Genomic DNA, 24664 nt, shown 5'->3' with positions numbered 1-24664 from the left:
GGTCACCGTAGAAACCGGCCCGGTAGGGGACCTCTGTGTGTGCGTCCCCCTCCTGTGCACCTACTGATGCAGACATGCAGACCGAGGCCTTCCTTTGCAGAGGTTTGTACAAAACACCACCACTCAAAACACCGCCACAAGTGTTGTTGAGTCACAGTTCATATCAACATCAGGCTCCAATGTTCTTGACCTTAATCGCTGTTGCCTTTCCAGACAGTTCGCATTGCACTTGTGGCCTCAACCTGGGAAACATGGTTTCAATGTTGTTCAGATGCAGACCGCAGACTGATTCCTCTGCCTGCACTCATAAACCACTGTCACATTCCCCTCATCCATCCCTGGCCCTACACACCGTCTATCGCTCCTACAGAGCAACTGTCATCCAAATCCCAGAGCTGAGCTAGGCACATTTCTGACGATGCCGTAACACACGACAATGTTCATGATCGAAAACAGACCTGCCTCATTGTCAGCACCGCTATGACATACCGCATCTTGACTTGAGGCATTGAAAAGTCATCTTTATTGGTGTTGGTGGTTTATTGGTAGAATGTAGAAGACTCCCCACCACGACTGGCTGGGTGCAGGCTTCATACAAGTTTCACAAAGATATCTATCAATTATTGTCACATTTAGAGACTCGGAGGAACCCCCCCTCTCAAACAGGGCGGTAGGTCGAGTGCTGCTCAGTCACTGCCTGTTTCCCTATCCTCTTTGTTATGTAGGAATAAAACAGAAGGGGCGGGTGAAGGGGGGCACTCTACTACTGACCTCCAGACTGTGGTCACTGGGCTCTCTCTCTGCGGTGGGCACTCAGCCTCCTCTCTGCAGAGTGCACGCTCCCAGCCCCTGCTGAGCGACCTTCCAGCCCCCTCAGTCCACCGAGCTCACTCATGCCTCGGAGGTTTCTCAGCAAAAAGACTTCGGCCCCCTGGCAACACACATCAGAGAGAAAGACAACTATAGAGATATTTTTGCTCAAGTAGAAATACTTCTTGTACATTTAAAATCACTTAACAGTGACAGTATTTGTTAGAGTGACATGTCCATGACAAACGTTGTATTTAACAACAGTGAAAGTGTGATATTTGAGTCACCTGTCATTTTAGCAGCATCGGGAAATCTAATCTATGACTAAAACAAATGGCACAGGTATCAAATGTACATTTTTGTAATTGTGTCCACTAAAATTCTTTTCATTCTTTTTTTTTGTTGCTACAATATTAAATCAGGATGAAATAAATAAAACATCACTTACTATGTCACTGAACCTATTATGACCTTTCTTACTTGGAAACAGATCTCCCAAAGGCTGGCTTCCATATGGCTCCACACACTAAATCTGTTGTGAAATCTATCATGTAATCCATCTGGTCTAATGACTTGTAAATGTATTTAAGTGTTAACTCACAGTTTTTAAATTTAAAAAGGCCTTCAAATCTAGTTCACCTAGGAAGAATGTCAAAAAAAAAAAAATGTTGTGTTTACTTACACTTCATTCTGAGGACTATGAATCATGTCAATCTTAACACAGACTTCTATAATAACATGTAACCACTGACAGCATCAGTCTCTAAAGGGCATGAGGCAAAAATCTAGCAGCAAACTGGTCAGTAGATTAAAAAAAATCATGACGTTAAACAAACTTCACTTTTCTTAAAAAGTTATGTTCTGTGAAGTCAAGTATGAAATTTACACTGATGAACCCATTCATTGCTGCTTTCTAAATGTCTTCTGCAGTGGTCACGTCTTTGGTGTTCAGTCTTTCAATGATGACAGACTGATAATCCTCTGAGACAAAACTCTTAACAAGATTGTCATCACTACAACTGACTTTGTTAGATCTCTGCCGGGTATCTTGTTTGTATTCGTCCTGATCAGTTTCCTTGTGTGTGAATCAAATGCATGGTTTCTTCAGGCTAAGTCCATCACAACTGTCCCACCCTCCTCCTTCACTCTATCTATCTCTCTCTGTCTCTCTCTCCTCTCCCTCCTCCCCCTGTCCCACGGCTGCTCGCCCCACAGCCCATCAGAATGACAATAGTATTGATGTAAAATGTGTCGCCTTTGGGCCGCTGAAGCATATAACCCCTGCATGCCTGGCCCAGCCACCACCACAGTTTATGGCTTTATTGTGTCCCCTTTTATGTCCTGCCCTGTTGGGGTGGGCGGACAACAATTTAGAAAATTCACTGTATATGTCCCCGTGAGTGGGGCAGAGATTATGCAAGTGTTGTTGTGTGTGCGCGCACTGTATGCACGTATATCCGGATCAATTAGTCAAGGCACAACCCCTAAAAATCAATGTGTCAACATGTACGTCAGCATGTGTGAACCCTGTTTCGCAGAGTCTTCTGTGGAGAAGCTGGCTTACATCCCCTCACCTACCTCTGCCACTTTGGGGAATCATTTTTTTCAATGATCACGGATGAAACAAGTTGAGTAACAACTCTACTCTACCTTTTTCATGTGTCCCTCCCCATACCTCCCTGTCTCATTTCCCTCCCTCCCTCTTTTCACTCTTTCCTTTCTTTTCCACATTACCAGGGGGTGGCGTGTGATTGACAGATGGGAACGAATAATAATTTTTTTTTTTCGTAACCTAAGGCCATCTTCTGTGATTGGCTTGCCAGCTGACATCTCCAAACCTCATTCCCCCCGCCTCTCCCCCCCCTTTAATATTGGGCCTGTGGATGAGGCATCCTGAGGGAGAAAAAAGTAGAGAGAGAGAGAGAAAAAGATATCTACCTTAGGGAAGAACCTCAGAGAGAGGGAGGGAAGGAGAGGACGGGTAGGAGCGTGTGTGCATGTGTGTAAGAGACACTTATTCTCTTAACTACTAGGAGACAGACACACTTTCCTGGCCCGACTCAAAGAAGGGGGGAAAACAGGAGGAAGATTTTTTTTCAATATCATTTTAATCTTCCCCTCATTCAACAATCAAGCTGCCCTAAAGCTTCTCTTCCTGGAAACTCTTCTTCATTGCCTGCTGGAAGTTCTATGTATTGATCCATTTACCCTCTCACACACTACAAGGCTTACCTCATGGATTTGTATCTGATTGGATATTTGATGTGTGTGTGGTTGTCCAGCTCACGGGTGCTTGGAGGCTATCCCATCTGGTGGTGAGTACAAATCCACAGTTTCAGCATCAGACCCTATAGCTGCATAAAGAGAGAGAGTCTTTTTGGTCAAATGATCATTTCTGAGAGGGCAGAATGTGCACTTTCAGTTGACTGCGTGGAAAAATGTTCTCCGGCCCAGTCCAAAGAATCTTAACCTCAAATACTAGTGTAACGGAAAAGGCTCGCCGTTCTTTTCCCCTCTACACTCAGGTCCATTTATCATATTGGAGTATGTTGTGATGTGAAGAAGATGAATTTTTAGTTTGGGAAGCATTAAATTATTAAAAATGTAGAGTTCTTTTTTGAATTTCAGAAAAAATACATTAGCGGTTGCCATGTTGATATGAATTGTCAACAGCACTGTAAGGACTTGCGAGGCATTTCCACAGTGTAAGTCAGCAAGATCATTCATTATTACATAAATTGTGAATATCGCTCAAGGACAATGACAACACTGATGATGCTCATGAAAACTCAACAAAGCCTAAAAAAAAAAAAAAGCTCCTGTTTCTAAACCATAATCAATTAATTTCTTTAAATACAACCAAATAATTTTAGGTGTGCCTTAGGAAGTACAACAATCATGACTTATAAGATCAGTGTAATTTTGTTTTGTTTGCTATTGTGTGTCACTGTTCTACATTCAGGCCGCCGGCCCCCAAACATGCCATGAATTGAATCTGAATTGTTTTTGGCTTTTTTTGGTAGATGTATGACATGCGTTGAACACAAAATATTTGCCACTGACAAAGTTGTAAACAATTTTTTTAAATATTACAAATTTGCGTTCTGCCGCGGGCTATCAGCTGTAATTAAATTCATCTGTAGAGTTTTTTGAAAAACAGTTAAGCATATCATTTTGCTTTTCAATTGTACCACAATTCACCCCCTCCACTACGGATTTGTCAGGAGACAATATGTTTAGGTGCCGCAGGGTTTTATTCTTTGTTAAATTATCCCAGATCGCTTTTGGCACCAGCAACTGAAATTTAGAGGTTTATCTCATTACAAATTCAGCTACATGCAGCTGACCTCATGGCTCCTGGTCTTCTTTTGTAACATAAAGCTTCTATTTTGGAGATATTTGCGTAGGCGTATGACAAAGCTGTTTTGGCTCACAACACAATACTTGTCAGAGCTACTGCACTTTTAGTAGCCCAACTAGCATGTGGTCCCACCATAGTGCTGTCCAAACCGCGAGCATCTTCTGGTTTCATTTACAGAGCAGGCAGCTGCCAAGCACACAGGCCACAGGGCTGAAGTGTTAATGGCAAAGAGGACTTTACACCCACTCCTGGCTTCAGCAAGAACCATCTGACAACAGTGACAAAGAGCCTGGGATTCTCTCTCTGTGAATTACCTGCAGCTGTTCTGTTCAAGGAGCTTACATGACAATGGTATAATGTTCAAACCTTAACAATGCGCACCACCTTTGATTTGGGTAACAAATTTTGAAGTGTAGGCTGGGGAAGGGGTTACTGGGAGGGTGGAAAGATGAAAAGCCGTAGCCGAGCCGTAGCTCCAGGTGACTGGGCAGGTGCTGAGGAATGGGTGTCAAACAGCGCTGTCAGTGGCATCACCCCGCGGTGTCGAACATGTCCAAGAGGAGACAAAATGAGGTGGTGCAAACAAGAGGGTGCCGAGTTTCAGCAAGGGCCCAGGCAGGCTCCTCTCAGCTTCTGTCTCAGAGGCGACGACTTGGTCATAAATTCTCCAGCCAAGGTGGGATGGGTTGGAGGGAAGAGGAGTTTTGACTGCTTTATGCCTGGCAGCCTTGCTTTTACAAGATGGGGTGTTGAAAACAAAACAGAGCATAAATAACTCCAGTGATATGCACATATGCATGGACGAGATGAGGTGTAGTAGAAAGAAAAAGGCATAGCAAACTAATGAGGTGGGTTTGGAAAGGCGAGACAGAGCAGTAAATTGCCTTCTTGAAATGCAAGAATGTTAGCTTAAATCTATGTTGTGACCACACAAAATCCACAGGTCCCACAGTGTCTCTGTCCAATTATCTGACAACGCCATCCTTTCTGTGTGGTTTGAAAATGAAAAAAGATTTGTTCTTGGACTTATTGCTGTGTTTCGGTTTCACCTTTTAACCTATGTTTAATCAACATATAAAAACTTGAAGCTGAGGACTATGACTTAATATTCTGTTCTTATTAAACGGCAAGGTTGTTAATAAGAGTCACGGCTAGTGTTGTGTTAAGCCTGTGTGGTTAACTCATCAACTATTTTCAGAACAGCTTAAGCCACTCTGTCAGCCAGCAGTGTGTTTGTGTTCCTTGCATAAACAGCAGTGGTTGTAAGTGAATGATGACAGTCACTTTCAGCGAGGAATTACCTCAGCTGAATTTGCTACCAGCCATCGAGCATCAGCAGTGATTATCGGTTTAACTCTGTCATATCACACCACACAGCCACGAGATGTTTAAATCCAATAACTGTTATTCTCTTAATCCTCCGTTATCATCACTACTGTCAAATCTGCATGAGACATTAACACTGCATGTAAATTTATTTGGTGCTTATTGTAATTTCAAGTAGGGGCATCTATCTCATATGGATTGCGATTTCCCCCCAAAATTTCTAATGCTTAAGATTACTTAATATTTACACTGTTGTGGTTATGAAATCAAACAGAGAACAATGGGTAGAGAGAAAACTAAAACATAAAGACAGATAACGAGATTGTGTGTTAACTGCCGTATGGACAATTGTTCCAAACAACAAATCAGTTTTTAAAATAGTTTTATGATAATGGTCAGCGTACACTTTGCCGATGCTAAAATCATCATCAGCTTTAATGAGCAATGCAGTCCTGATCAACCAATATTGCTTTGAATTAGTGCACCTGACAGAGCTTTGTTTAACTTCCACTCAGGTGAAACATTATTGGCAGTCTGGCAATCTGACTGGGAAACATAAGCAACATAAAGCAGCCATAACTGCTTAATATTCAGTCACTGCTACAAATGCAGACATAGGTTATAAGAGATAAGTACCTCTGTATCATCAGAACAAAAAAAACAACAATACCATTTGTTAATAGTTCTTTTAAAAATAATTTGAAAAGGTATTATACATATAAATACTATACTATAATTAGGCTCTTTGCATTTTTAAAGCTTTCAGTGATTCAATTTTAACATCCTTTAATTAAAATTTGGAGCTTTTATAAGCCAAAATACGGCTTCCTGACTATAACTGTGTTTGCTGTTTGAATCAGTACTTGCAGAAGTTTTGGGAACCACCGGAGCCTCAATAATGTCAGTGGCATACCTCTCGAAAGATCTAACACAAAGCTATCTATCTTTACCAAACTGCCTAGTCTATACACAGACCTTTCCAGTTCAACCTAAACGGCTAAAATGGGACTCTAGAGTCCATCTCCGGGTCTCAGGAATGTCATTATCTGACTGTGACACCCCCCACCTCCAATCTTCAATCCAATCTTCAACCCCAAAACCCCTACCATTGGCAAAGGGATCACTTAAATGATTCCTACTGCGGGAAAATCCTTCGTCTGCCGTCTTGTGTGAAAAGATCAAGGATGTTTGGGTATTATTCTCAACAGGGCAGTGGAAGATAGAGAAAAGAGCAGGAAAGTCCAGAAGAATGTCATTCATAAGAAACTTTAGGGTTCCATTTTGAATGGCTGAGGGCCGCCATAGGGCCAGGGTCAAAGGCAATTTTGGGCTAAAGGCGAAGAGAAATATCCCCACAGAGAGTGACATCCACAGGGATACAGGGAATATGGAGAGAGTAAATTCCTCAAAAACATGTATGAGTATGTAATATGTTCTAAAATGACCAAGACCTTAGCCCTAAGCAGGTGTATTGCCACTGTTAAGGTATTAAGGCCATAATGAAGCAATACTGTTAAAGGAGCTAATCAAAACACTTTGATTTGATTAAACGTCTTGTGACGTGATCTTAAAGAATGTTGCCTATTACAATGATTGCACCAGTCTTTAACAGGACTTGTACTGACTATCAGTGAGAGTTGCCTTCATATGCTGATTCAACACGTTACTTCACAAAACTTTATAAGACTGTTTTCAAAGACCAAGCATGTGGGATGACATTATCAAGTCAAACCCAAGCTAGGTGAGAGGTTCAAAGGAGAGTGGTATTTCAAAGCATCGAAGGCGAGTCCTAATCTTCACCCACCATCAAAGGACATGCAATGAGCTCTTGTAGGAAATGACAAAGTCCCCCAGTGCATAGCTATTAGCTGCACTAAAACACAGGCCAGGACAGTTCCTCAAAGGGAAAACGGCAACGGCCAGGGGCAAAGAGGTCATTGGGGACACGTGTGGAGGCGCAAACACACAATATTTAAAGTCTTCATTACCTAGCTGATCTCACTTGTATGGCGTCTTACAGAGGTTAAGTATTAGCTGAAAGCAATTTCTCCGACACGCAGGGTCAGTGACAAAGATGTGCTGATCACATCTGTACAACCTATATTCAGTCAAAAGCCTCAGGTCACTGACGAGGTCAACCAAACAACTAATTAAACTAAACTAATAGATGCAGTGTGGAAAGGAAGAGAGGAAAAATATTCATTATATCTAAATTAAAATGGATCCAGTTTACATATTGTAAAAAAATAATTTCGAATAGGTGTCATATCTTTGCAAGAACAAAATGTCACCTCTAAAAATGAGTGATGATTACACATAATGACATAATGTTGCACCTGTTCAGGTTAGGGCTGGGTAGTTTTTCAATACTAATGGTGATATGATAGCTGAGATTCAGTACTGGTACCAGAATTATGCCCTTTTTTTGTTGCTTAAAATTGAGAAATATAGACATGTTTTTGTACAAAACCCTTTTTTATTTTACAAAAGAAGCAAAGAAGATTTTTTTTCTAAATAAAATAGTATAAAATGGGCAAAATTTGTATCTAAATCAGGAATGATTATATGATCATTATAAGAACATGTGAACGAGACTGCGAATCTGCCCAGACGTTTGATGCCAGCTTCAGGAACGTTCGGTACATTTCAGCCTGCACCAAGAAAGTATTGATGTACGACACCCAGCCCTATTGAGGGATACAAAGGCAAAAGGGAGAGGCAAAAACATGCATGATGATGTTGGTTTCATAACGATGGGGACCTGCAGATCAGCAGATCAGTTAAACTGGGGTTAGGGGCTCTTAACCAGTGTGTCGGTGGTACTGCCTGTGAGTGAAATATCTGCGGATTGGCAAGCTTTGTTAACCAGGTTTAGCCCCCACAATGTAGTTCGCATTCCAGTTTTTTTTAAATCAACCAAGCATGAGAAAGTCAACAGCAATTAGGTTTTTAATTACTTTTAAAAGACACTGTGTGGTGTTTGAAATTTCCACAAAGAAATTCCAGACATACAATGGAAGATTCCAGACAATCCATTACAAGTTATGATTTGCATAGGATGCATTACTGCTGACAATTCAAGCAGCAGTGCCAACAAGCTGCCCCTAATGAGCAGAGGCAGGGAACAATGCACTGTTTGAGTTGTGGTTCATTCACACAGTCCCTCAAGACTCTCATTCAAACAAGCTCCGTCCTTTCAAGACAGCTCAGACTCTGTTGTGTCCACCTACAGACAGACCAAGACACCAAGCTCCCAGTCTGACATGCATTTGTCAGTGCCTTGTACTCTCCAGTGCACTTCTGTGCAGAGCTACTGCTGCTCTCATTCACTTCCTGACAGGCAGGTTCACAAGTTTACACCCTGTTCAGTTTCCCTCTTCATGTCTCCATACATGTGACTGCAGGGACTCCTTGTCCCAACTTCACACTCTCTGCAACAGTCTGCAGAGAGGGGAAAGTAGGGAAGGCGAAGGAGGTAGAAAGAAAGAACAGGTTGGAACATTTTTCAGGGGTCCTGTCATTTTTTATCTGATCAGCCAGGAGCTGTTGGACTACAAATCAAAAGTGTGCCAAAGAAAAAGAGAAGACAACAAAACACAGACAGGAGCTTTGCATTCCAGCCTCCGCCAGGAAAAGTCCCATCCTCGGGCAAAGCCGGCAACTTTCCTTGGCCCACTTACTCTCTTTCGAGTGTCTTTATCTCTCTGCGGACTCTGTTGTGGGATTTATAAATGAAATTCTGATGACAGTGTTTTCAATGCACGTCTCTGACTGCACTGCTAAGGCCTCATTTAGCAACATGATGTCCTCCAGGCATATTTGACAAGTTGAGCTGCGACGTCAACATATAGAGGTAAATTAGAGGTAGATTAGAGTTTAATGCAAACAATATTCTCGCAGTCTGTTACTGCAGAAGCCTTTTCAGGAGCCTGGCTCTCACTGAGGAAGTTATAGAACACACTTGGGGCTCAGCGCTTCGGGCAAAAACTCAGCATAAGCTAACATTAAATTCTCTTTAATGAAATAAGTTAACTTGTTCAGACATGGCTAAGAACGACTGGCACTCATCGTCAATAACCGCTGTGGCAAATGCATTGGAATACAATGGCATTTTATCATATCTGAAGCCAGTATCAAATCTGTTTGTAAAGGCTGAATCCTAAGGCCAAACTCCTTAATGACTCTATTTAGCTGTGGCTTTAAACAAGTACAAGTAACAGAAAATATAATAAAGTTCATATGTAAGAACTAATCAAAATGTTTTTTATACTGCTCTCTGCTAATAAAATAAAAGAGAGGAGATAAAAGGTTTGATGAGAGATTCATTAGAGCATCAAAGCTGAACAAATCCTGGTAACTTAGAAACTGCAACCCTAATTGTGGCTCCGCACAGATGAGGTGTAGTTGAATACATCATCAGCCCTAAGTCTCCTCTCAACCTGAAAGCAGCAGTCTGGAGAGTGTCCCAGCTTATGATGAAACGGAATGGAAAATTATATCATCATGTGTCAGCAGATTTCAGCAAGTCCTGCAACAAGGGTGCAAGCCCGGTGCACAATTAACGCTGTTACAATGTTTGCACAGAATGGTCAATACGATTAAAGCATCCCACCTCTTGCCATCATCTTAGTGATAACCTTGTTGGAAGTAGTAACTTACAAGTAGCAACACAACCATGCAGTTCACTCTGCCTTCACACATGCATGCAGGTTTCCGTGAGTCTTTGAACAGTGCCTAAGGAATAATGCATGGAGGGATGGATTGTGACAGGCTCTCTAATCCCTCGCTTTTCCTTTCTGCTTCACTCTCATACTTTGGTTGCCACTTCAACATTCCAATTTGTTCTGAACTACAAACTATTAAAAACTTTGTGTTCACTCAGTCAATCCAAACAACCTGAACGCAAAACATAGGCCCCATTTCAATTTCTGCTTTTCTGGAAAGTGCTCAAGGCTGATCATTTCAGTTTAAACCAGTGGTGGAAACTAACAAAATACATACCATATACTCAAGCACTGTACTTAAGCCCAGTCTTAAGGTATTTGTACTTTACTTGAGCATTTCCATTAAATGCTATTTTATACTTCTACTGCACAACATTTTAAAAGGAAATGTTCTACTTTTTACTCCACTACATTTATTTAACAGTTATAGTTACTAGTTACTTTACAGATTCAGACTTTACACATAGAGCATTTGATGAACTTAAGCTACCCCACAGTATGTTAGCCTATAATTAGCTCCAGCTAAACCAGCTTCAACATTAAAATGCTGCAGACATGTTCATCTCTTAATAATAACCATCATCAATACTAGCTGTTAGCATTTAACATAGCAATGACAGGGGCCATTCTGCTTCTGTACGTAATTTCACTAGTAAAGTACAATAAGTGCATTTTGCTAGTACTTTTACTTAAATACAATTTTAAATGCAGGACTTGGAATATTTCTACTTTGTGGTATTGCTACTTGTACTTAAGCAAAGGAGCTGAATACTTTGTCTAGCAGTGGCTGAATCTGAGTTTTTTAAGGTCGATACGTGCTATAAAGTAACTGAAAAAACACACTTTATTAAACTAACGCAGATCTTCTCTGACTACATGAAAAAGTTGGAAATATTACAGGTATAAGCTAGTTCTTTACATTCTTTACCCAGCTGTCATGTAACGTTAGCATCATTTCACTGATGTTAAACCTTGCATTGGAAGCGCAGTGCTAACGTTTAGCTAGCTCTGTTTTTATTTTTCTGAGGGCCAAAAACATAACATTACAAGTACATTACAAATTTTTGGTTATACTTACCACTGTTTTGAAGACATTTCTATTTTTTTCTTCCAATTTCATCCAGTTAAAACAAAACAGTACTCCATTTGCTGCCTGATAGATACTAAATAATTGAGTGAACATATTTTCCAAACCAAAGATGGCAGCCGGAAGTGACATATTATTTTCTCGCTTGTTTTGTGCAATACAAGATAAATATAAACATTTACTGCACATGAAATTATACAATCATAGGAAATAACATTAATATAGATAAATTAGTACTAGTAATTTACATTTCAAATTCTGGTGATGCGTCGCACAAGATGAGGCTAAGCTACATCTAAACTTTTATGGTTATGAAAATAAAATGCATGAAATTATTCCTTAAAGTAATATAAAAGCTCTTTTGACCTTCACAGATACAATGTAACTTAAAGTGCTTTTTGTTGCAGGACTATCTGTATTTGTGTGTGCTCATGTGTGGAGGTCTCAAGACTTTGTCATGTTATACCCACGCAATTTATGCTACTTTTTCAGTATCCAAAATGTATCACACCAAGGTTAGAGCCAGGAACCAAAACAGTGTAAGGAGCCTGCATTGGGTTTGCCCCGAATAACTTTGAAAATCCAAAAATTGACAATTTCACTGACAAAATTGACAAAATATACTGAGGTCGTATTTGACCTTATGCATAATTAATGAGGCAAACAAGCTGGAGATCAGCACCCCTGTTCTTAGAAACTTGCATATGGGCCCTGGTCATGAACTTCAAATTGTTTCTGTAGGCCATCAGGCAGTGAGGTCCTATTCTGCTCAACAGGTTCAGAGGGTCACCTGGTACTTTTTGTGCCTCTGGACATAGGAGGCTGTCACACAAAGAAAGCTCATGTGTGCATAGACGTGCTACACACTGACCCCTGTAACGCAGACCTCCCACAATAGCAGCTGCAACATATTTCTGACAGTACAAGAGCCCTTGACTCACCTCTTGACTTAAGCTGAGCTTGCTCAGAGACAAAATAAAAACTGACGGATGCAATAGAGTAACCCCTGATACTTCACTTTTCTAACCAAGCAGCAGAGATTGTAGTAGTGATTTTATTGCATTGGGAGTGGTTGAGTCAAAAGTTTTTGTTGACAGTGTTATAGCTCTGATTGCGTGAATTTCCACTCTTCAGCGAGGTGTGTGGTGGAATCCCTTTGTTTCCTCTGCTTCATTTCTGTGGTTTCCAGTGGCCCGTCATACTTTCACATCAGCCCAGTTTGGTACGGAGAAAACCCCCAACCAAGCCATAAACCCCCCCAGGCCAGTAGAGGCCCCATACGGACCTGCCTGGGCATGCACCTGCCAAGCCCTGCCGTTTGCTGCTGCTCTGCTGCTTGTCTCGTCCCCTGCAGCAGATTCCCCCGGCATTCTGCCTCTGTAGAGGTCTCTGCGTCTGCTGCTCCCTCACTCGGTTGAGACACGTTGCTTGTGGCTTCCGAGAAGTGAGGCAAAGCAGGCAGGATCAGCATGGCACACATGTGGTCTGCATGCATGAGTCTGCATGTGTGTCTGTTTGTACGATACGCCTCATAACCCCTCAGGGTTAAGACTCTCATTAGCACCTAGCCAAAAAGATATCCCTTTTATCTCATCTGTCCATATGGATCAAGTGAGGCACATCCTTTGCAAACAAAGACAAATAGGCTGGCAGATCCACAGCCTGTAGTCTAAACATGCTACGTCCACCACAAAGTCCCATGCGGTTAGCTAACTGATTCCATCAGAAATCCCAAATTCACTGGCTAAGCCAGTATGTTGGAGTGGTGGGCAAGCAGTTTAGCTGTCCTGAACAGAACCCGAAATGAAGCAGAGTTTGGCACAGTGGTCTATATACAGAGATATCTCACTTGGGCAGTAGAGATTTTCCTTTGAGTTAATCGACTGATGTTGTTTGGGAGCACGTGACACCAGGGTTCAAATCCAAACTCTGTGCAGGGCATCATCATCCACTCTGGTCCATCCCATGACTGAGATATTAAAGGGCAGTAACCAAGCTAGCAGACAGTGTAATTAAGGTCCTTAGTCACTCAGTCACCAGACAGAGTGAAGTCAGCAACACTTGAACTCAGTGATGTTGGTGGGATTGGTACTGGCAGATGAGCTAACGTGGCTGCTTTTGCTTGGGTAAACTCAAGACAAGAACATGAACGGAGATTAATGAGTACTATCAAATTACTAACTGCATGGGAACATCAAATTGGGCAAAACAGCATTTAATTTGGATATGAAAGAGACTTATTTTTCCTTGTGCATAGTGGTGTTTGAAAGTTTTGAATAGTTTATGTAACTGTACTATCCTTGTGATCAAAATCAGACGGGGTTTCATACTGAAACATAATATTTGTTTGTTGTTGTTTCAGTCAGGAAGCTCATGCCATGCCAACAACACAAGTGGCTGATTACTGTACGTGATCATCTTATATTCCATCAGACCAGCTGTAAAAGCAAAACAACTCAGCCTCTCATGTCTCAGTGTGTAAGCTCCACTGGCAAACCTTGATACCTGGGAGCCTGCTGCAACAATGCTTACCTAAGATCAAAAACAGTGTATGGGAGGGGAGGAGGGTGTTGGGAGGTGGGGGCAGGGTTTTGGTGGTAGCCATATGTAGAAAGCAAAAGCGCACATGAGCTGTGAACTTATCTAAGGGGGGATTTTTTTTTCCTGTGACTTCAATGGCTTGACTTTTGTGTTGGGGTGGGGCACTGCACTGCACTCATCTGTCAGAGTCAGTGGCTGCTGTGATTGGGTTGCGCCCTGCGGGGGTCCTGAGGTCATCCCGAGTGGTGCTCTGATCTGATCAACGTCAATTGTTCCCCCATGATCCTCTCAGGGCCTCCAGCGCCACATTGTCCGCCCAGACTCAGTCAAGTGCTGGAGAGTCTGCTCGACACCGGTAAAGCTCATCTCTCAGAGCTGTGAGTTGGCAGCACATCTTCACATCCCTAACCCTGTAAACACCCAAATCACACACACCTATTGTAAAGCATCCATCTTAAGAATGCAGACCTGCACTGAAACATGTATGTTTCTTCAGGTGATGTACTTTATGCCCAGAAATAAATAAACAAGAAATTTGAGTCTGACACCCTACGGTAATTGCATGAGCTTCTGGGTGAAACCATACAGTTTTGTTGGAGCTTGTCATCACAGAAAACATGTTAAAACATGGGCACGGCAAACATGTTTTCTCTCTCTCTCTCTCTCTCTTTTATTTCAAGAGAAATAGAAAGCAATTAAAATTAATTACCTGAATGAAACTATAATGGTTTCTGGCATCACAAGCTGATCTTGGCTGTCTCGTTGTGGTGATTAATCCCTGCTTAGGCACATCTGCACGAGTCTTATGGTGAGGCACATAGCTTCAGATATGCTGTTTTCATCCATCACCAGCAAGCTCATCTATATACGCTGTCAATGACAGCCTGTCATTCTTTAAAAAAATCACCTACAGAGGAAAACCGCAAGTTAATGATGGAACTGTGGTGGCAGGTGTTTTCATATATTTGAAATTTAAGGGGGCTTTTCCCAAACTAAGCAGACAGGTTCTTGTGTGTTATCTGTTAGATCAGCAGATCTGTGTATGCTAACAAGTGGGAACACTTTGAAAAGTCAGTGCTAATAGCTTGTATCCCTGCCCTGAAGTGGGCCTATTAGCCTCCCGCTCCCGGTGGAAAGAAATAGACAAAATAAACAGGAGCTCTTAGTATAAACTACATTAAGCAGATAAGTCAATAAAACAATCGCGTATGAATCACTGTACTGTCACAGAGCTACGCTTAAAGTTAAACCTGAGATTAATTAATACAGAAGCGGCCTCCCCTCGTAGAGCAGGTTGCCTTTCATGGAGGCCTCGCTGGCAGGTCACCATCACTGCTATTGTGGGGTTGAGTTCAGGGAGGGCACAGACTTGTACTGTGAGGCAAGCAGTTTTACTTCCCACATCCTATAAAATTGTAAAAGAACTAGGACTGGGTATCATTTAAAATGTTTCGATACGATACTTTTCGATACCTTACTTTGAGAAATAGACATGTTTTTCTACAAAACCTTTTTGTTCATTTAACAAAAAAAGCCAGAGTTATCATATGTTAAATGTTGTTGCCTATTTTTTATTTGCAGTGATGGCCTGTTAGGTGTTGGGGTTTGGTTGCAGTGATAAAGCTCTTGTAATCATGTTGCAGTTATTTTCATTCGTAGTCCCCTAGAGTGCTTAACTCGGATGCAGAGATGTTTTTATGTCCAGCAGGTCTCGCTTAATGATGCTTTCCCTTTCTGTGTGTCACAGGTCCCTCGCCCTTGGGCAGCAGTACTCGTCTCTGGGCTCCCAACCCATCCTGTGCGGCTCTATCCCCGGCCTAGTGCCCAAGCAGCTGCGTTTCTGTCGCAACTACATAGAGATCATGCCTAGCGTTGCCGAAGGTGTCAAACTGGGGATCCAGGAATGCCAGCACCAGTTTAGGGGCCGCCGATGGAACTGTACCACCATCAAGGACAACCTGGCCATCTTTGGCCCTGTGCTAGATAAAGGTAAATTATTTACAAGTGCTTGTTAAGAAAAAACCTGCCATGAATCTTTATTGCTTTAAAATGATGTGCATTTGTATCTGAGGTTTAGAGTATAAAATAAACGATGATTTAAATGAGCCAAACAACACCCGACTGTAAAAAGTTGGTTATATAGCTGAGGCTATTGCAAGCTGTTACAAAACATAGCATTTCACAGTTTTCCACCCTAAGGCTTAGCACTGCCTGTTCTCTGGGCTTCTGCTGACAAAAGACTAACTACGGCAATTACAATAATATACACCTTTCCTGGCTGCTGTGAGAAATGAGTGCAGGTACAAGCACTGACACATTATTCAACTTCCATCCATCTTTACCTTCGATATTGCATTTGTCTTCAGAGTCAGTGACTTATTTTCGGTTTTCCCAACCGTGTTTACACTCCCTTACATGAAAGAGGGTCAGCGTGGTAAATCTATCAACGAAACCTGACAAGTACAGCTGATATACTGGAGACATCCATCAGGTGCTTCACAGCAGAATATTAATTGTAAGATATCTCCACACTAACTGTGTCCTTCAAACAATCCCACTAAACCTGACAGTGGGATACAATAGGCACAGGTGTCCCGCTTAAGGCCTTGCAGTCCCTAAATTTAAAGGTAGAAATTTTGTTGTGTATCGTGAGTGAGGCTGCTGATTGGAAATGAATTACCCTGAATGTCAGAGGGGAAGGAATCTGGGCAGAAATGGGCAGTGTGAGCAGTCCAAGCTCCTCAGTCAAATAAAAGGGAGAGGGGAGGCCAAATGAGATTACAGGCAATAGAAAAGGGCCGGGGGGCTCCGCTCAACCCCTACTGTGCATGAAGACCAGTGCGCGCCTCACACAGTCCAGCTCCCACGGACGCCCCATTCACACGCCCTTTTGACTCTGTCATGAAAACAGGCTGAAAGGGGATCTCTCCCAACCTAGCCCGGGTGTGCACTTTGGGATAGGGAAGCAAAGGAAGGAAGGAAGGAGGGAAGGAGGGATGGAAGAAGAGCGTCTCACTTTGGGAGTGATGAATGGAAAAGTTCGAGTTAGGGAAGGGACAGCAACCAACCACCAGCCCCAGCCACCTTAAGCTGTGTGTTGGCCATGGTGGTGCTGTTGGTGGATGCCTGGAGGAAGTGGGGGGTTGAGGTCCTGTGGTGGGTGGTGGTGTATGGGATTTCAGCTCAGGGTGTTGGCAGAGGGGTGGCTGGATGGAGGGGGGGGTTAGGGAGTTTAGGGAATGCCAGCTCCGGGCAGAGCGGGGCTGTGGGGGCGCGAGTCGCTGGGCCCTTTGTGTGCATAATACAGTGTGACACAAGGGAAACAAAGGCGGATTGATGGGCCCAGCAGGTAGCAGGAGCAGCGCTAGCCTTGGCTAACAGCCAGAGCTCCAGGGGCCCAGGGCTCACAGGCCCCTGTTGTGGAGGGCCCAGCTAGGCTTGCCAGGGCGAGCAGGGATGCCGAACCTGAGGACTGTGTGTCATCCAATCATGCAAGGATTCACTGGGGATTTAGATAAAACTGTATCCTTTTACTAGGAATGAATAGTGAGAATACAGTGTTTCTAGACACACAAGAGTCTAGTTAGTATTTCATTGTTTAGATTAAATGAAATCTACCTAAAAAATAACAGTTTGCATTGTTATTTTTCAAATATTACTAAACATAGTTGTGATTTACAGTATTTCAGTAACTGCATTACATTTTCACAACAAAAGACCACATCAGATGATCCATCTGACCCTTCACCCTGTAAATTATTAGCAGACATGTCAGAAATATAGAAATATCAAAAAGAATTTAGCTTTAGTGATATTCATAAAACAGCACAAATATTGACCCATGTGCCATCATATTAACATCTAACGTAAAAAGGTATGTTTGTCTTGTAACTTTGCTTGCAGACACATTGAGGGTGGGAACATATGACTAGCTTCCAGCCAAACATCAGTAAACTTTGTCTGTGGCTTGTGAAGTAGTCTGATTGGGTCTCATTGACAGTGGAATTGCTGAGGAATATCTGGCTTTAGCAGCCACTGCGGTCTGTCGAATACGGGTTCAATTGTCTAGTCGTGTTCATACAAATTTCAAAACTCAGATCACACAATTGAAACTCAGGCCACTCGACAAGTCAAGCCACTGCTTCACAGACACCTCCCCATACTTCTATGTCTGTAACAGAGCTAGCGGAGTGTAATGGGTGAGCCACGGTAAGTGTGCTGTGATTGTGAAACAATGGTGTCTGGTTACATAATAAGCTGTTGCCTTCAAAGGAGGCGTAACTCCATCCCTCAGTGTAAAAAAGAAACAGACCGACACACTTCTAGGTTTCACCAGAGGCCTTGGGCTCTCAACGGGGATGGGTAGGAGGGGGGGGGTGACAACATTCCTGAAACACTATCCAGATGCAAAGCAGCACACCTCAGGGATGACAGGAGGTCACTGAGATCCCACTGAGCATTGGGCCCTCCTGTAACAACCACAATGGGCTGATGTCACTGCAGGGACTCTGCTTTTAGGCTCCTTCATGTGTCCTGTAGTATGTGCTTCCTCGTCGCTGATGATGATCATATGGTAAATGCTGTGAACCATGTTTACATATTGTAAAATAAAAGAGAGTTAGAGTTTTTTTCCTAAAGGCTTCTTGTTTTTTAAATCTAGCTTCTCAAAGATGAAATGTGTTAAAAGGTTATTGCCTGGAGGTATCCCTTTCAATACATCTGTCTGGATGTTGGCAGTAGTAAAGATTGCCTTGTCCATGTTTAACACAAGACTGACACACTCTCTATCTCTCTTTTCTCTCTGTCTCTCTGTCTGTCTTCACCTGTCTCTCTCAGCAACCAGAGAGTCAGCGTTTGTCCACGCTATAGCTTCAGCAGGCGTGGCGTTTGCTGTGACACGCTCCTGTGCTGAGGGTACATCCACCATGTGTGGCTGTGATTCCCACCACAAGGGACCTCCTGGGGAGGGCTGGAAGTGGGGCGGCTGCAGTGAGGATGCAGAGTTTGGGGTGCTGGTATCCAGGGAGTTTGCGGACGCTAGAGAGAATCGTCCAGACGCTCGCTCAGCGATGAACCGACACAACAACGAGGCAGGACGCACGGTAAAAACATGTAGACACATATGAGGGAAATGTGCAGGGACGTGCTGTTAGGTTTCTGCTTTTCATGTTGAAATACACTGCGTGGCGAAAAGAATGTGTACACTACACCCATATGTGATTGATGAACTTCTCATTCCAAAACCATTGGCATTAATCTGCTGCTATAAAAGCCTCCTCTCTTCTGGGGAGGTTTCCCACAAGATTTTGGGATTTGCTCCCATTCAGCCACAAGAGCATTAGTGAGGTCGGCCACTGATGTTGGGTGATCAGGTCAGGTTCACAGTCGGTGTTCCAGTTCATCCCGAAGGTGTTGGATGGCGTTAAAGTCAAGCCCTTCTACACCAAACTGGGAAAAGGGTCGTCTTCAAACTGTTGCTACAAAGTTGGAAGCACACTATTGTCCAAAATATCATTGTATGCCGTAGCATTAAGATTTCTCTTCACTGGAACTAAGGGGCCTAGCACAAACCATGAAAAATAGGGGGAGTCCACAAATTTTTGGCCAGATCGCATACAAATTGATTACCACAAGACTAAACTGATCAGGCAGCAGGAGTTTAACATTTACAAGATGTACTGAATATCTACAAGACTGACTCTGCAAGATAGAAGCAGGTTCCATTGTTGAGCACATTGTGTACAGTACTGTAGGATGAAAGCGCTTCACAGCACTGCAATACATCACATTAATTAGACAACCTCAGCACACATTGGACTATAAATTGTAGCAAAAGGGGAAAACTGAAACCGAGATTTAGTAAACAATGGACAATGAACCTGACTGTCTTGCAAAAGCAAAGGATTTATCCAGGAAACATTACTGTTTGAGATTACTAATTGTTCATGTGACGGCTGGGGATTTGGTATTTGACTTGTTCGCACATTTCTGAGTTTCCACTTGAAAATGAGCACTTGACTTTGAATGACTGGTTAATTACTCATCTAAGCAACACCCTCCCTCCCGCCTTGCCCCCACACCTTGCCTTTCATGCCTTGCATCCCAATGAAAAATTCCCTGCCAGTCAAATAACCCGAGTGAGTTGAGGGGGAAAAGAAGGAAATCAATTCAGACTTAAAACATCACTGGCTTCTGTCACCGCTTGGAAAAAAATAGGCTCCCCGGCTGCTCGCTGAGGGGCAAATGGAGGGACCACACGGCAACAAGATAGCCCTTTGATCTGAGCACACAGGAGCAGCCAGAGAGACCACAGGAGCTAACTGAACAGCAGTTCTGTCAGGAGTCTCCTCTCCTCTCCACCTGGCCCTCTCACGCTCCATTATTTAGCCCTGAGGGCGTCTGGGACTTAATGTTGGCATGACAAGCTCACAGTGTGATGTCACTAGTCCATCCACCCCTACCTCACCCCCCACCCCCACCTACTCTCCCCTTCCTCACCCAGAGGTACCCCAGCCACCTGCCTTCCGCCCCAGCTGGGGGAATTCTGCAGCTAAATATAGCGGTTAAATTAAAGCACAACAAAATCAAAACACAAAGGTAAAATATGCCCTGCGGCAGCACACTCATGATGTGAGCCAGTGACTTCAGAGGGAATTATCAGCAGCACAGAGGCTCTGTACTTCACAGCTGCATGACACTTAAATAAATTGCAGCCAGTGGCATATTGTTTTTCTTGGCCTGCTCTGAGTCTTTAGTGGTTTTGTTAGTCTGCATTACTGAATTTCCTGTAAATTTCTGACCATAAAATTCCAACAGATCTTGCTTGGTGGTGACTGACTTGACTGCCTCATAAGCACTGAGTCATCAAATTAAGACCAGCACATTTTAGTTAATTACACTTTAATGGAATACTCCATCCAAAATCTACCTTTTCAGTATCAAATTCTCACCACCTGTAGGCCTTGAAAGGTGGCTCTGAAAAGTTTGCAGCTTGCTTCGTCCCGGAGGATGGTGGGTCTAGTCAGCTTGAGATTCACAGCAATAAAGCGGATTCCAGTGACAACTGAGAGACACAGCAAAAGAAATGTCAAAACGTCCATAGAAACATGTCAACTTCTCACCACCTCACAGCTCCAAAGCGTATTTAGGGATTTCTTGACTAAGGGAACACATACTGAACATATGGATCCACTGCGGAGAAGTGGTCTATGCATTTGCACAAGAAGTTTAAATAGACATTTTGACACTTTTTGCCATGACTCTGGATTGCTATTCTAATCCGTTGTCACTGCCGTGAATCCAAGCTGATGGAGCCACCTTTCAAAGCCTACAGGCAGTTACTCTTTACACTCAAAATATACATTTTTAGTGGAGGATTGCTTTAAGGTATCAGGAAAAATGGGTTATGAAAGCTTAAGCTTGTTGGATGCTTGCCAGGCTGAAAAATAGCCGCTTTTTAGTTTATATTAAGTCGTATTCAGGAGTATTGAATCTGATTCTCTTAGGTGCAAATGGTTAGCAGATAATATTTTACTAAGTTGTACATGTGTTTTTTTTTAAACCAGGAACACTATTAAAGCAAATCAAGTTTAGAACCGATATTGGCTTTAAACATTCCTACAAAGTGAACCTAAAAGTGTCTTCTGTGCTTCTCAGACCATCCTCGACCACATGCACCTGCGCTGTAAATGTCACGGCCTGTCAGGAAGCTGCGAGGTGAAGACATGCTGGTGGGCGCAGCCAGACTTCCGCATGCTGGGTGACTACCTGAAGGACAAGTATGACAGCGCCTCAGAGATGGTGGTGGAGAAGCACCGTGAGTCACGAGGCTGGGTGGAGACGCTGCGAGTAAAGTACAACTTCTTTAAGCACCCCACTGAGCGCGACCTGGTCTACTACGAGGGCTCACCCAACTTCTGTGAGCCCAACCCGGAGACCGGATCCTTTGGGACACGCGACCGAGCCTGCAACGTGTCGTCACACGGCATCGAGGGCTGCGACCTGCTGTGCTGCGGCCGCGGCCACAACACCCGGACTGAGAAGCGCAAAGAGAAGTGTCACTGCATCTTCCACTGGTGCTGCTACGTCAGTTGTCAGGAGTGTGTGCGTGTCTATGACGTACACACATGCAAGTGAGAGAGGCCTGTGCTTTCAGACAAACTGACTGCTGGACTACAAGTGCTGCCCACCCTTCTACTCCCCCAGTCCTGCACGACTTCCCTGCTTCCCCACACACAGACTTGTACACTCTGCATCCCACACAAAAACATATTCATCAGCACACACACTCAGGCCCTAATGGGTAATGGCACATCAGTAATGGATACTTCTATACCTTTTTTTTTGTAAAAACCCAGCTTGAGAATCTGTCTTCCAAACCACTACACCCATTTCCATAATATCTGACCAGAAAGTGTCCTGTGTTGACCTGACTGATCTAGTCCGCTCTCATGGGAAGAAGCGAGAGTTGTGCCACTTTTTCTTGGTTCCTGTCCCTGCAGCGTTGGGCCACGACCCCCCTTCCCCACCCCCCACCCCTCCCCCTTGTCTTTATTTATTTCCCCCCTCCATGCCAACACAATGTTTGTGGCATGTACAGTAACACTTTTTACCTGTGAGATTAATGCAGTAAAAAAAAAAAAATAATAAATAAAAAACTTTCAGACTCTGCTTTTGATTAAAAAGCATCTCCTGACTAACACCTAACTTCTCTGGCCAGTCTGGCTGGTTTACCTTTTATTTTTTTTTTTAAACTAAACCAACCTCTACACCGTCACTTAGTCATAAGTGATGCTGAACACGTCGGCAGCCCCAGGAAACCATCACTTTGTAACTACTGAACTGAACTGAAAACAGCAGGCAGGTGTCTGCAAGTGCCACAGTCCTGTCTTTTGTAAACTACTGAGCTGATGAAATCCTCAGTGTTGCTACTCCCTGCTGACTGACTCTACTGCACCAGTCAACTGGGAAGCCTGGAAGATATATGCTACAGCCTGATTTTATAGCCCTGCATTTCTGAAATATTACCATTGGGCTGGGAGGTATGCAGCATGTGTGTGAACAAGCATGCTCATTCCACTAACTAACCACCCTACACATGTATATGTATGCACTATTCAGTTACACATAACTCCAGATGGTAAAAATTTGAACATTGTTTATGCGTGCAAATTCTTCTTCATTGCAAGCTAGCAGTTCTTATGAATGACGACTTTGTTCCTGCATTTGGGCACGATCAACCTGTAAATTGCTCATGATTTCTACAAGTGTGATGCAACGCAGTCATACATTATCCAATCTAAGGAGTGTTGTGGTAAAAACAACCACAGAAAGATAGTGCTCAAATTATATGAGTAAAAGATCATTTATGGCTGCTTCATTTATAAATGTATGCATCAAACTTGAGTCAAGCTTTAGCATGCTTAATATTAATTCTGGTCTTATGAGCAAAGTGATTATTGGGAAATATTTTTATCTAACACTTCATGCATTCATCAGGTCCACCGTAGAGACTTTTGTCACAAACAAATCTTTTTTTTAAATCACTGTAAAAAAAAGAAACGTGGACACCAGAGCGCAGAGTAGGTTCTGATTGGCTTTCACATCCTCCCTTCCTCCTCTCCATATTTTCCCTCAGTTGGACAGTTGAGGTTTTTAAGAAGCCTGATTTATGAACTTGTAGTCTTGTCAGTACACCCCAAAACTGCCTCGCTCTTTTGGTTTTGGAGATTCTGGAAGAACAATATACTGTAATTTACTCAGATTATTTTTGTAGGGGCATGGATGTCTGCCCAGTTGACGCTGACATGTAATTTTTAACAAAAGAAGTGATTTTAAGATCATTGAGGAAAAACAGTTGTGATTTTTGGGTGGACAGAAAAGACTTCCAGTTCATGTAGATTCTTGAATTCTGATTCTGACATTAACATTAAGTGGAAGAAGGTTGGGAAACTTCATCAAGAGCTGGATGATTTATGTGTGCAAGATGTGGACGTGTGTGTGTGTGTGTGTGTGTGTGTGTGTGTGTGTGCATGACGGCTGCCTGTGACAAACAGAAGTGAGTGGAAAAATGGATGAACGAATGAATGGATGGATGGATGGATGGATGGATGGATGGAAGGTTGGCTTTTCACAATGGTGGAACAAACTGTGAGGTTTCCACACAACATGTTCTGACAGTCCCACCTGCTTCCTTTTAATTATATTCAACAACAAAAATACAAGTTACCCAGTAGCGTATAGCTTAGCATTTGTGTCATCTTCTACACAGCCCTCCCTACCTGGGCCTACCTTTCTGTGTTCAGTTCCCTCCACCCCCCACCTCCCACCCCCACTTCCCCCGCTATATCCAAAGTTTTGTACAAATGTTTTAAAGTGAATAATTCCCTTTTTATTTTATAATCGTAAATGTTATGTTTTTATAAATATTATTTATTATACAATGTATATATCTGTATGACTGAACTAAGATTATATATTTGAAGAGCAAAACTGTCTCGTGCTTTTTGCTTTATAGCCAGACGTACACGCATACACTGGACTCAATCCCACATACACTGCTGCCAGAAATATTCACTTGAGCACAAATTGTATATTAATCCGCTGCTGAAAATAGTCCCCAACAATTGCACTATTTACTCCAGTTACATTAACATTTGCTAAAAACTACACTGCCCAGCTGTTTTAGGATATTACTGGGCCTTTATAACAAATGAAACTTTATATTTGTATTGAGAGACTGATTAACACATTGGTTTTGGTCTTTCCATGGGATTTGTCAACAACAAGGAAAATATAGAATAGTGCCAACCTTTG

At 42.8% G+C, this 24664-nt stretch overlaps 2 protein-coding genes across 4 annotated transcripts in view; one reads left to right on the top strand and one right to left on the bottom strand.

Annotated features, from left to right (window-relative positions):
* The window catches only part of ormdl3 (ORMDL sphingolipid biosynthesis regulator 3), a 24939-nt gene extending 13522 nt beyond the window's left edge, over positions 1 to 11417 (bottom strand). For 2 of the 3 annotated variants that reach the window (XM_044178591.1, XM_044178592.1), the window contains exons 1-3: positions 11300 to 11417; positions 3043 to 3164; positions 772 to 931 (exon numbers count right to left, since the gene is read on the bottom strand). The gene's annotated coding sequence lies outside the window, so the exon portion shown is untranslated. The remainder of the gene's footprint in view (positions 1 to 771; positions 932 to 3042; positions 3165 to 11299) is intronic. The other variant, XM_044178593.1, reaches the window with a different exon arrangement.
* On the top strand, positions 2644 to 24664 carry wnt3 (wingless-type MMTV integration site family, member 3). The gene is made up of 4 exons (XM_044178583.1): positions 2644 to 3125; positions 15597 to 15838; positions 18686 to 18951; positions 21506 to 24664. Exons 1-4 carry the CDS (start codon positions 3046 to 3048, stop codon positions 21983 to 21985), a joined length of 1068 nt encoding a protein of 355 aa, XP_044034518.1. The 5' UTR covers positions 2644 to 3045; the 3' UTR covers positions 21986 to 24664.

This window comes from Siniperca chuatsi, linkage group LG20, assembly GCF_020085105.1.
Source record: "Siniperca chuatsi isolate FFG_IHB_CAS linkage group LG20, ASM2008510v1, whole genome shotgun sequence".
Taxonomy (NCBI): domain Eukaryota; kingdom Metazoa; phylum Chordata; class Actinopteri; order Centrarchiformes; family Sinipercidae; genus Siniperca; species Siniperca chuatsi.
Note: the sequence above shows the minus strand (reverse complement) of the source record. Positions and strands in the feature narration are given on the sequence as shown.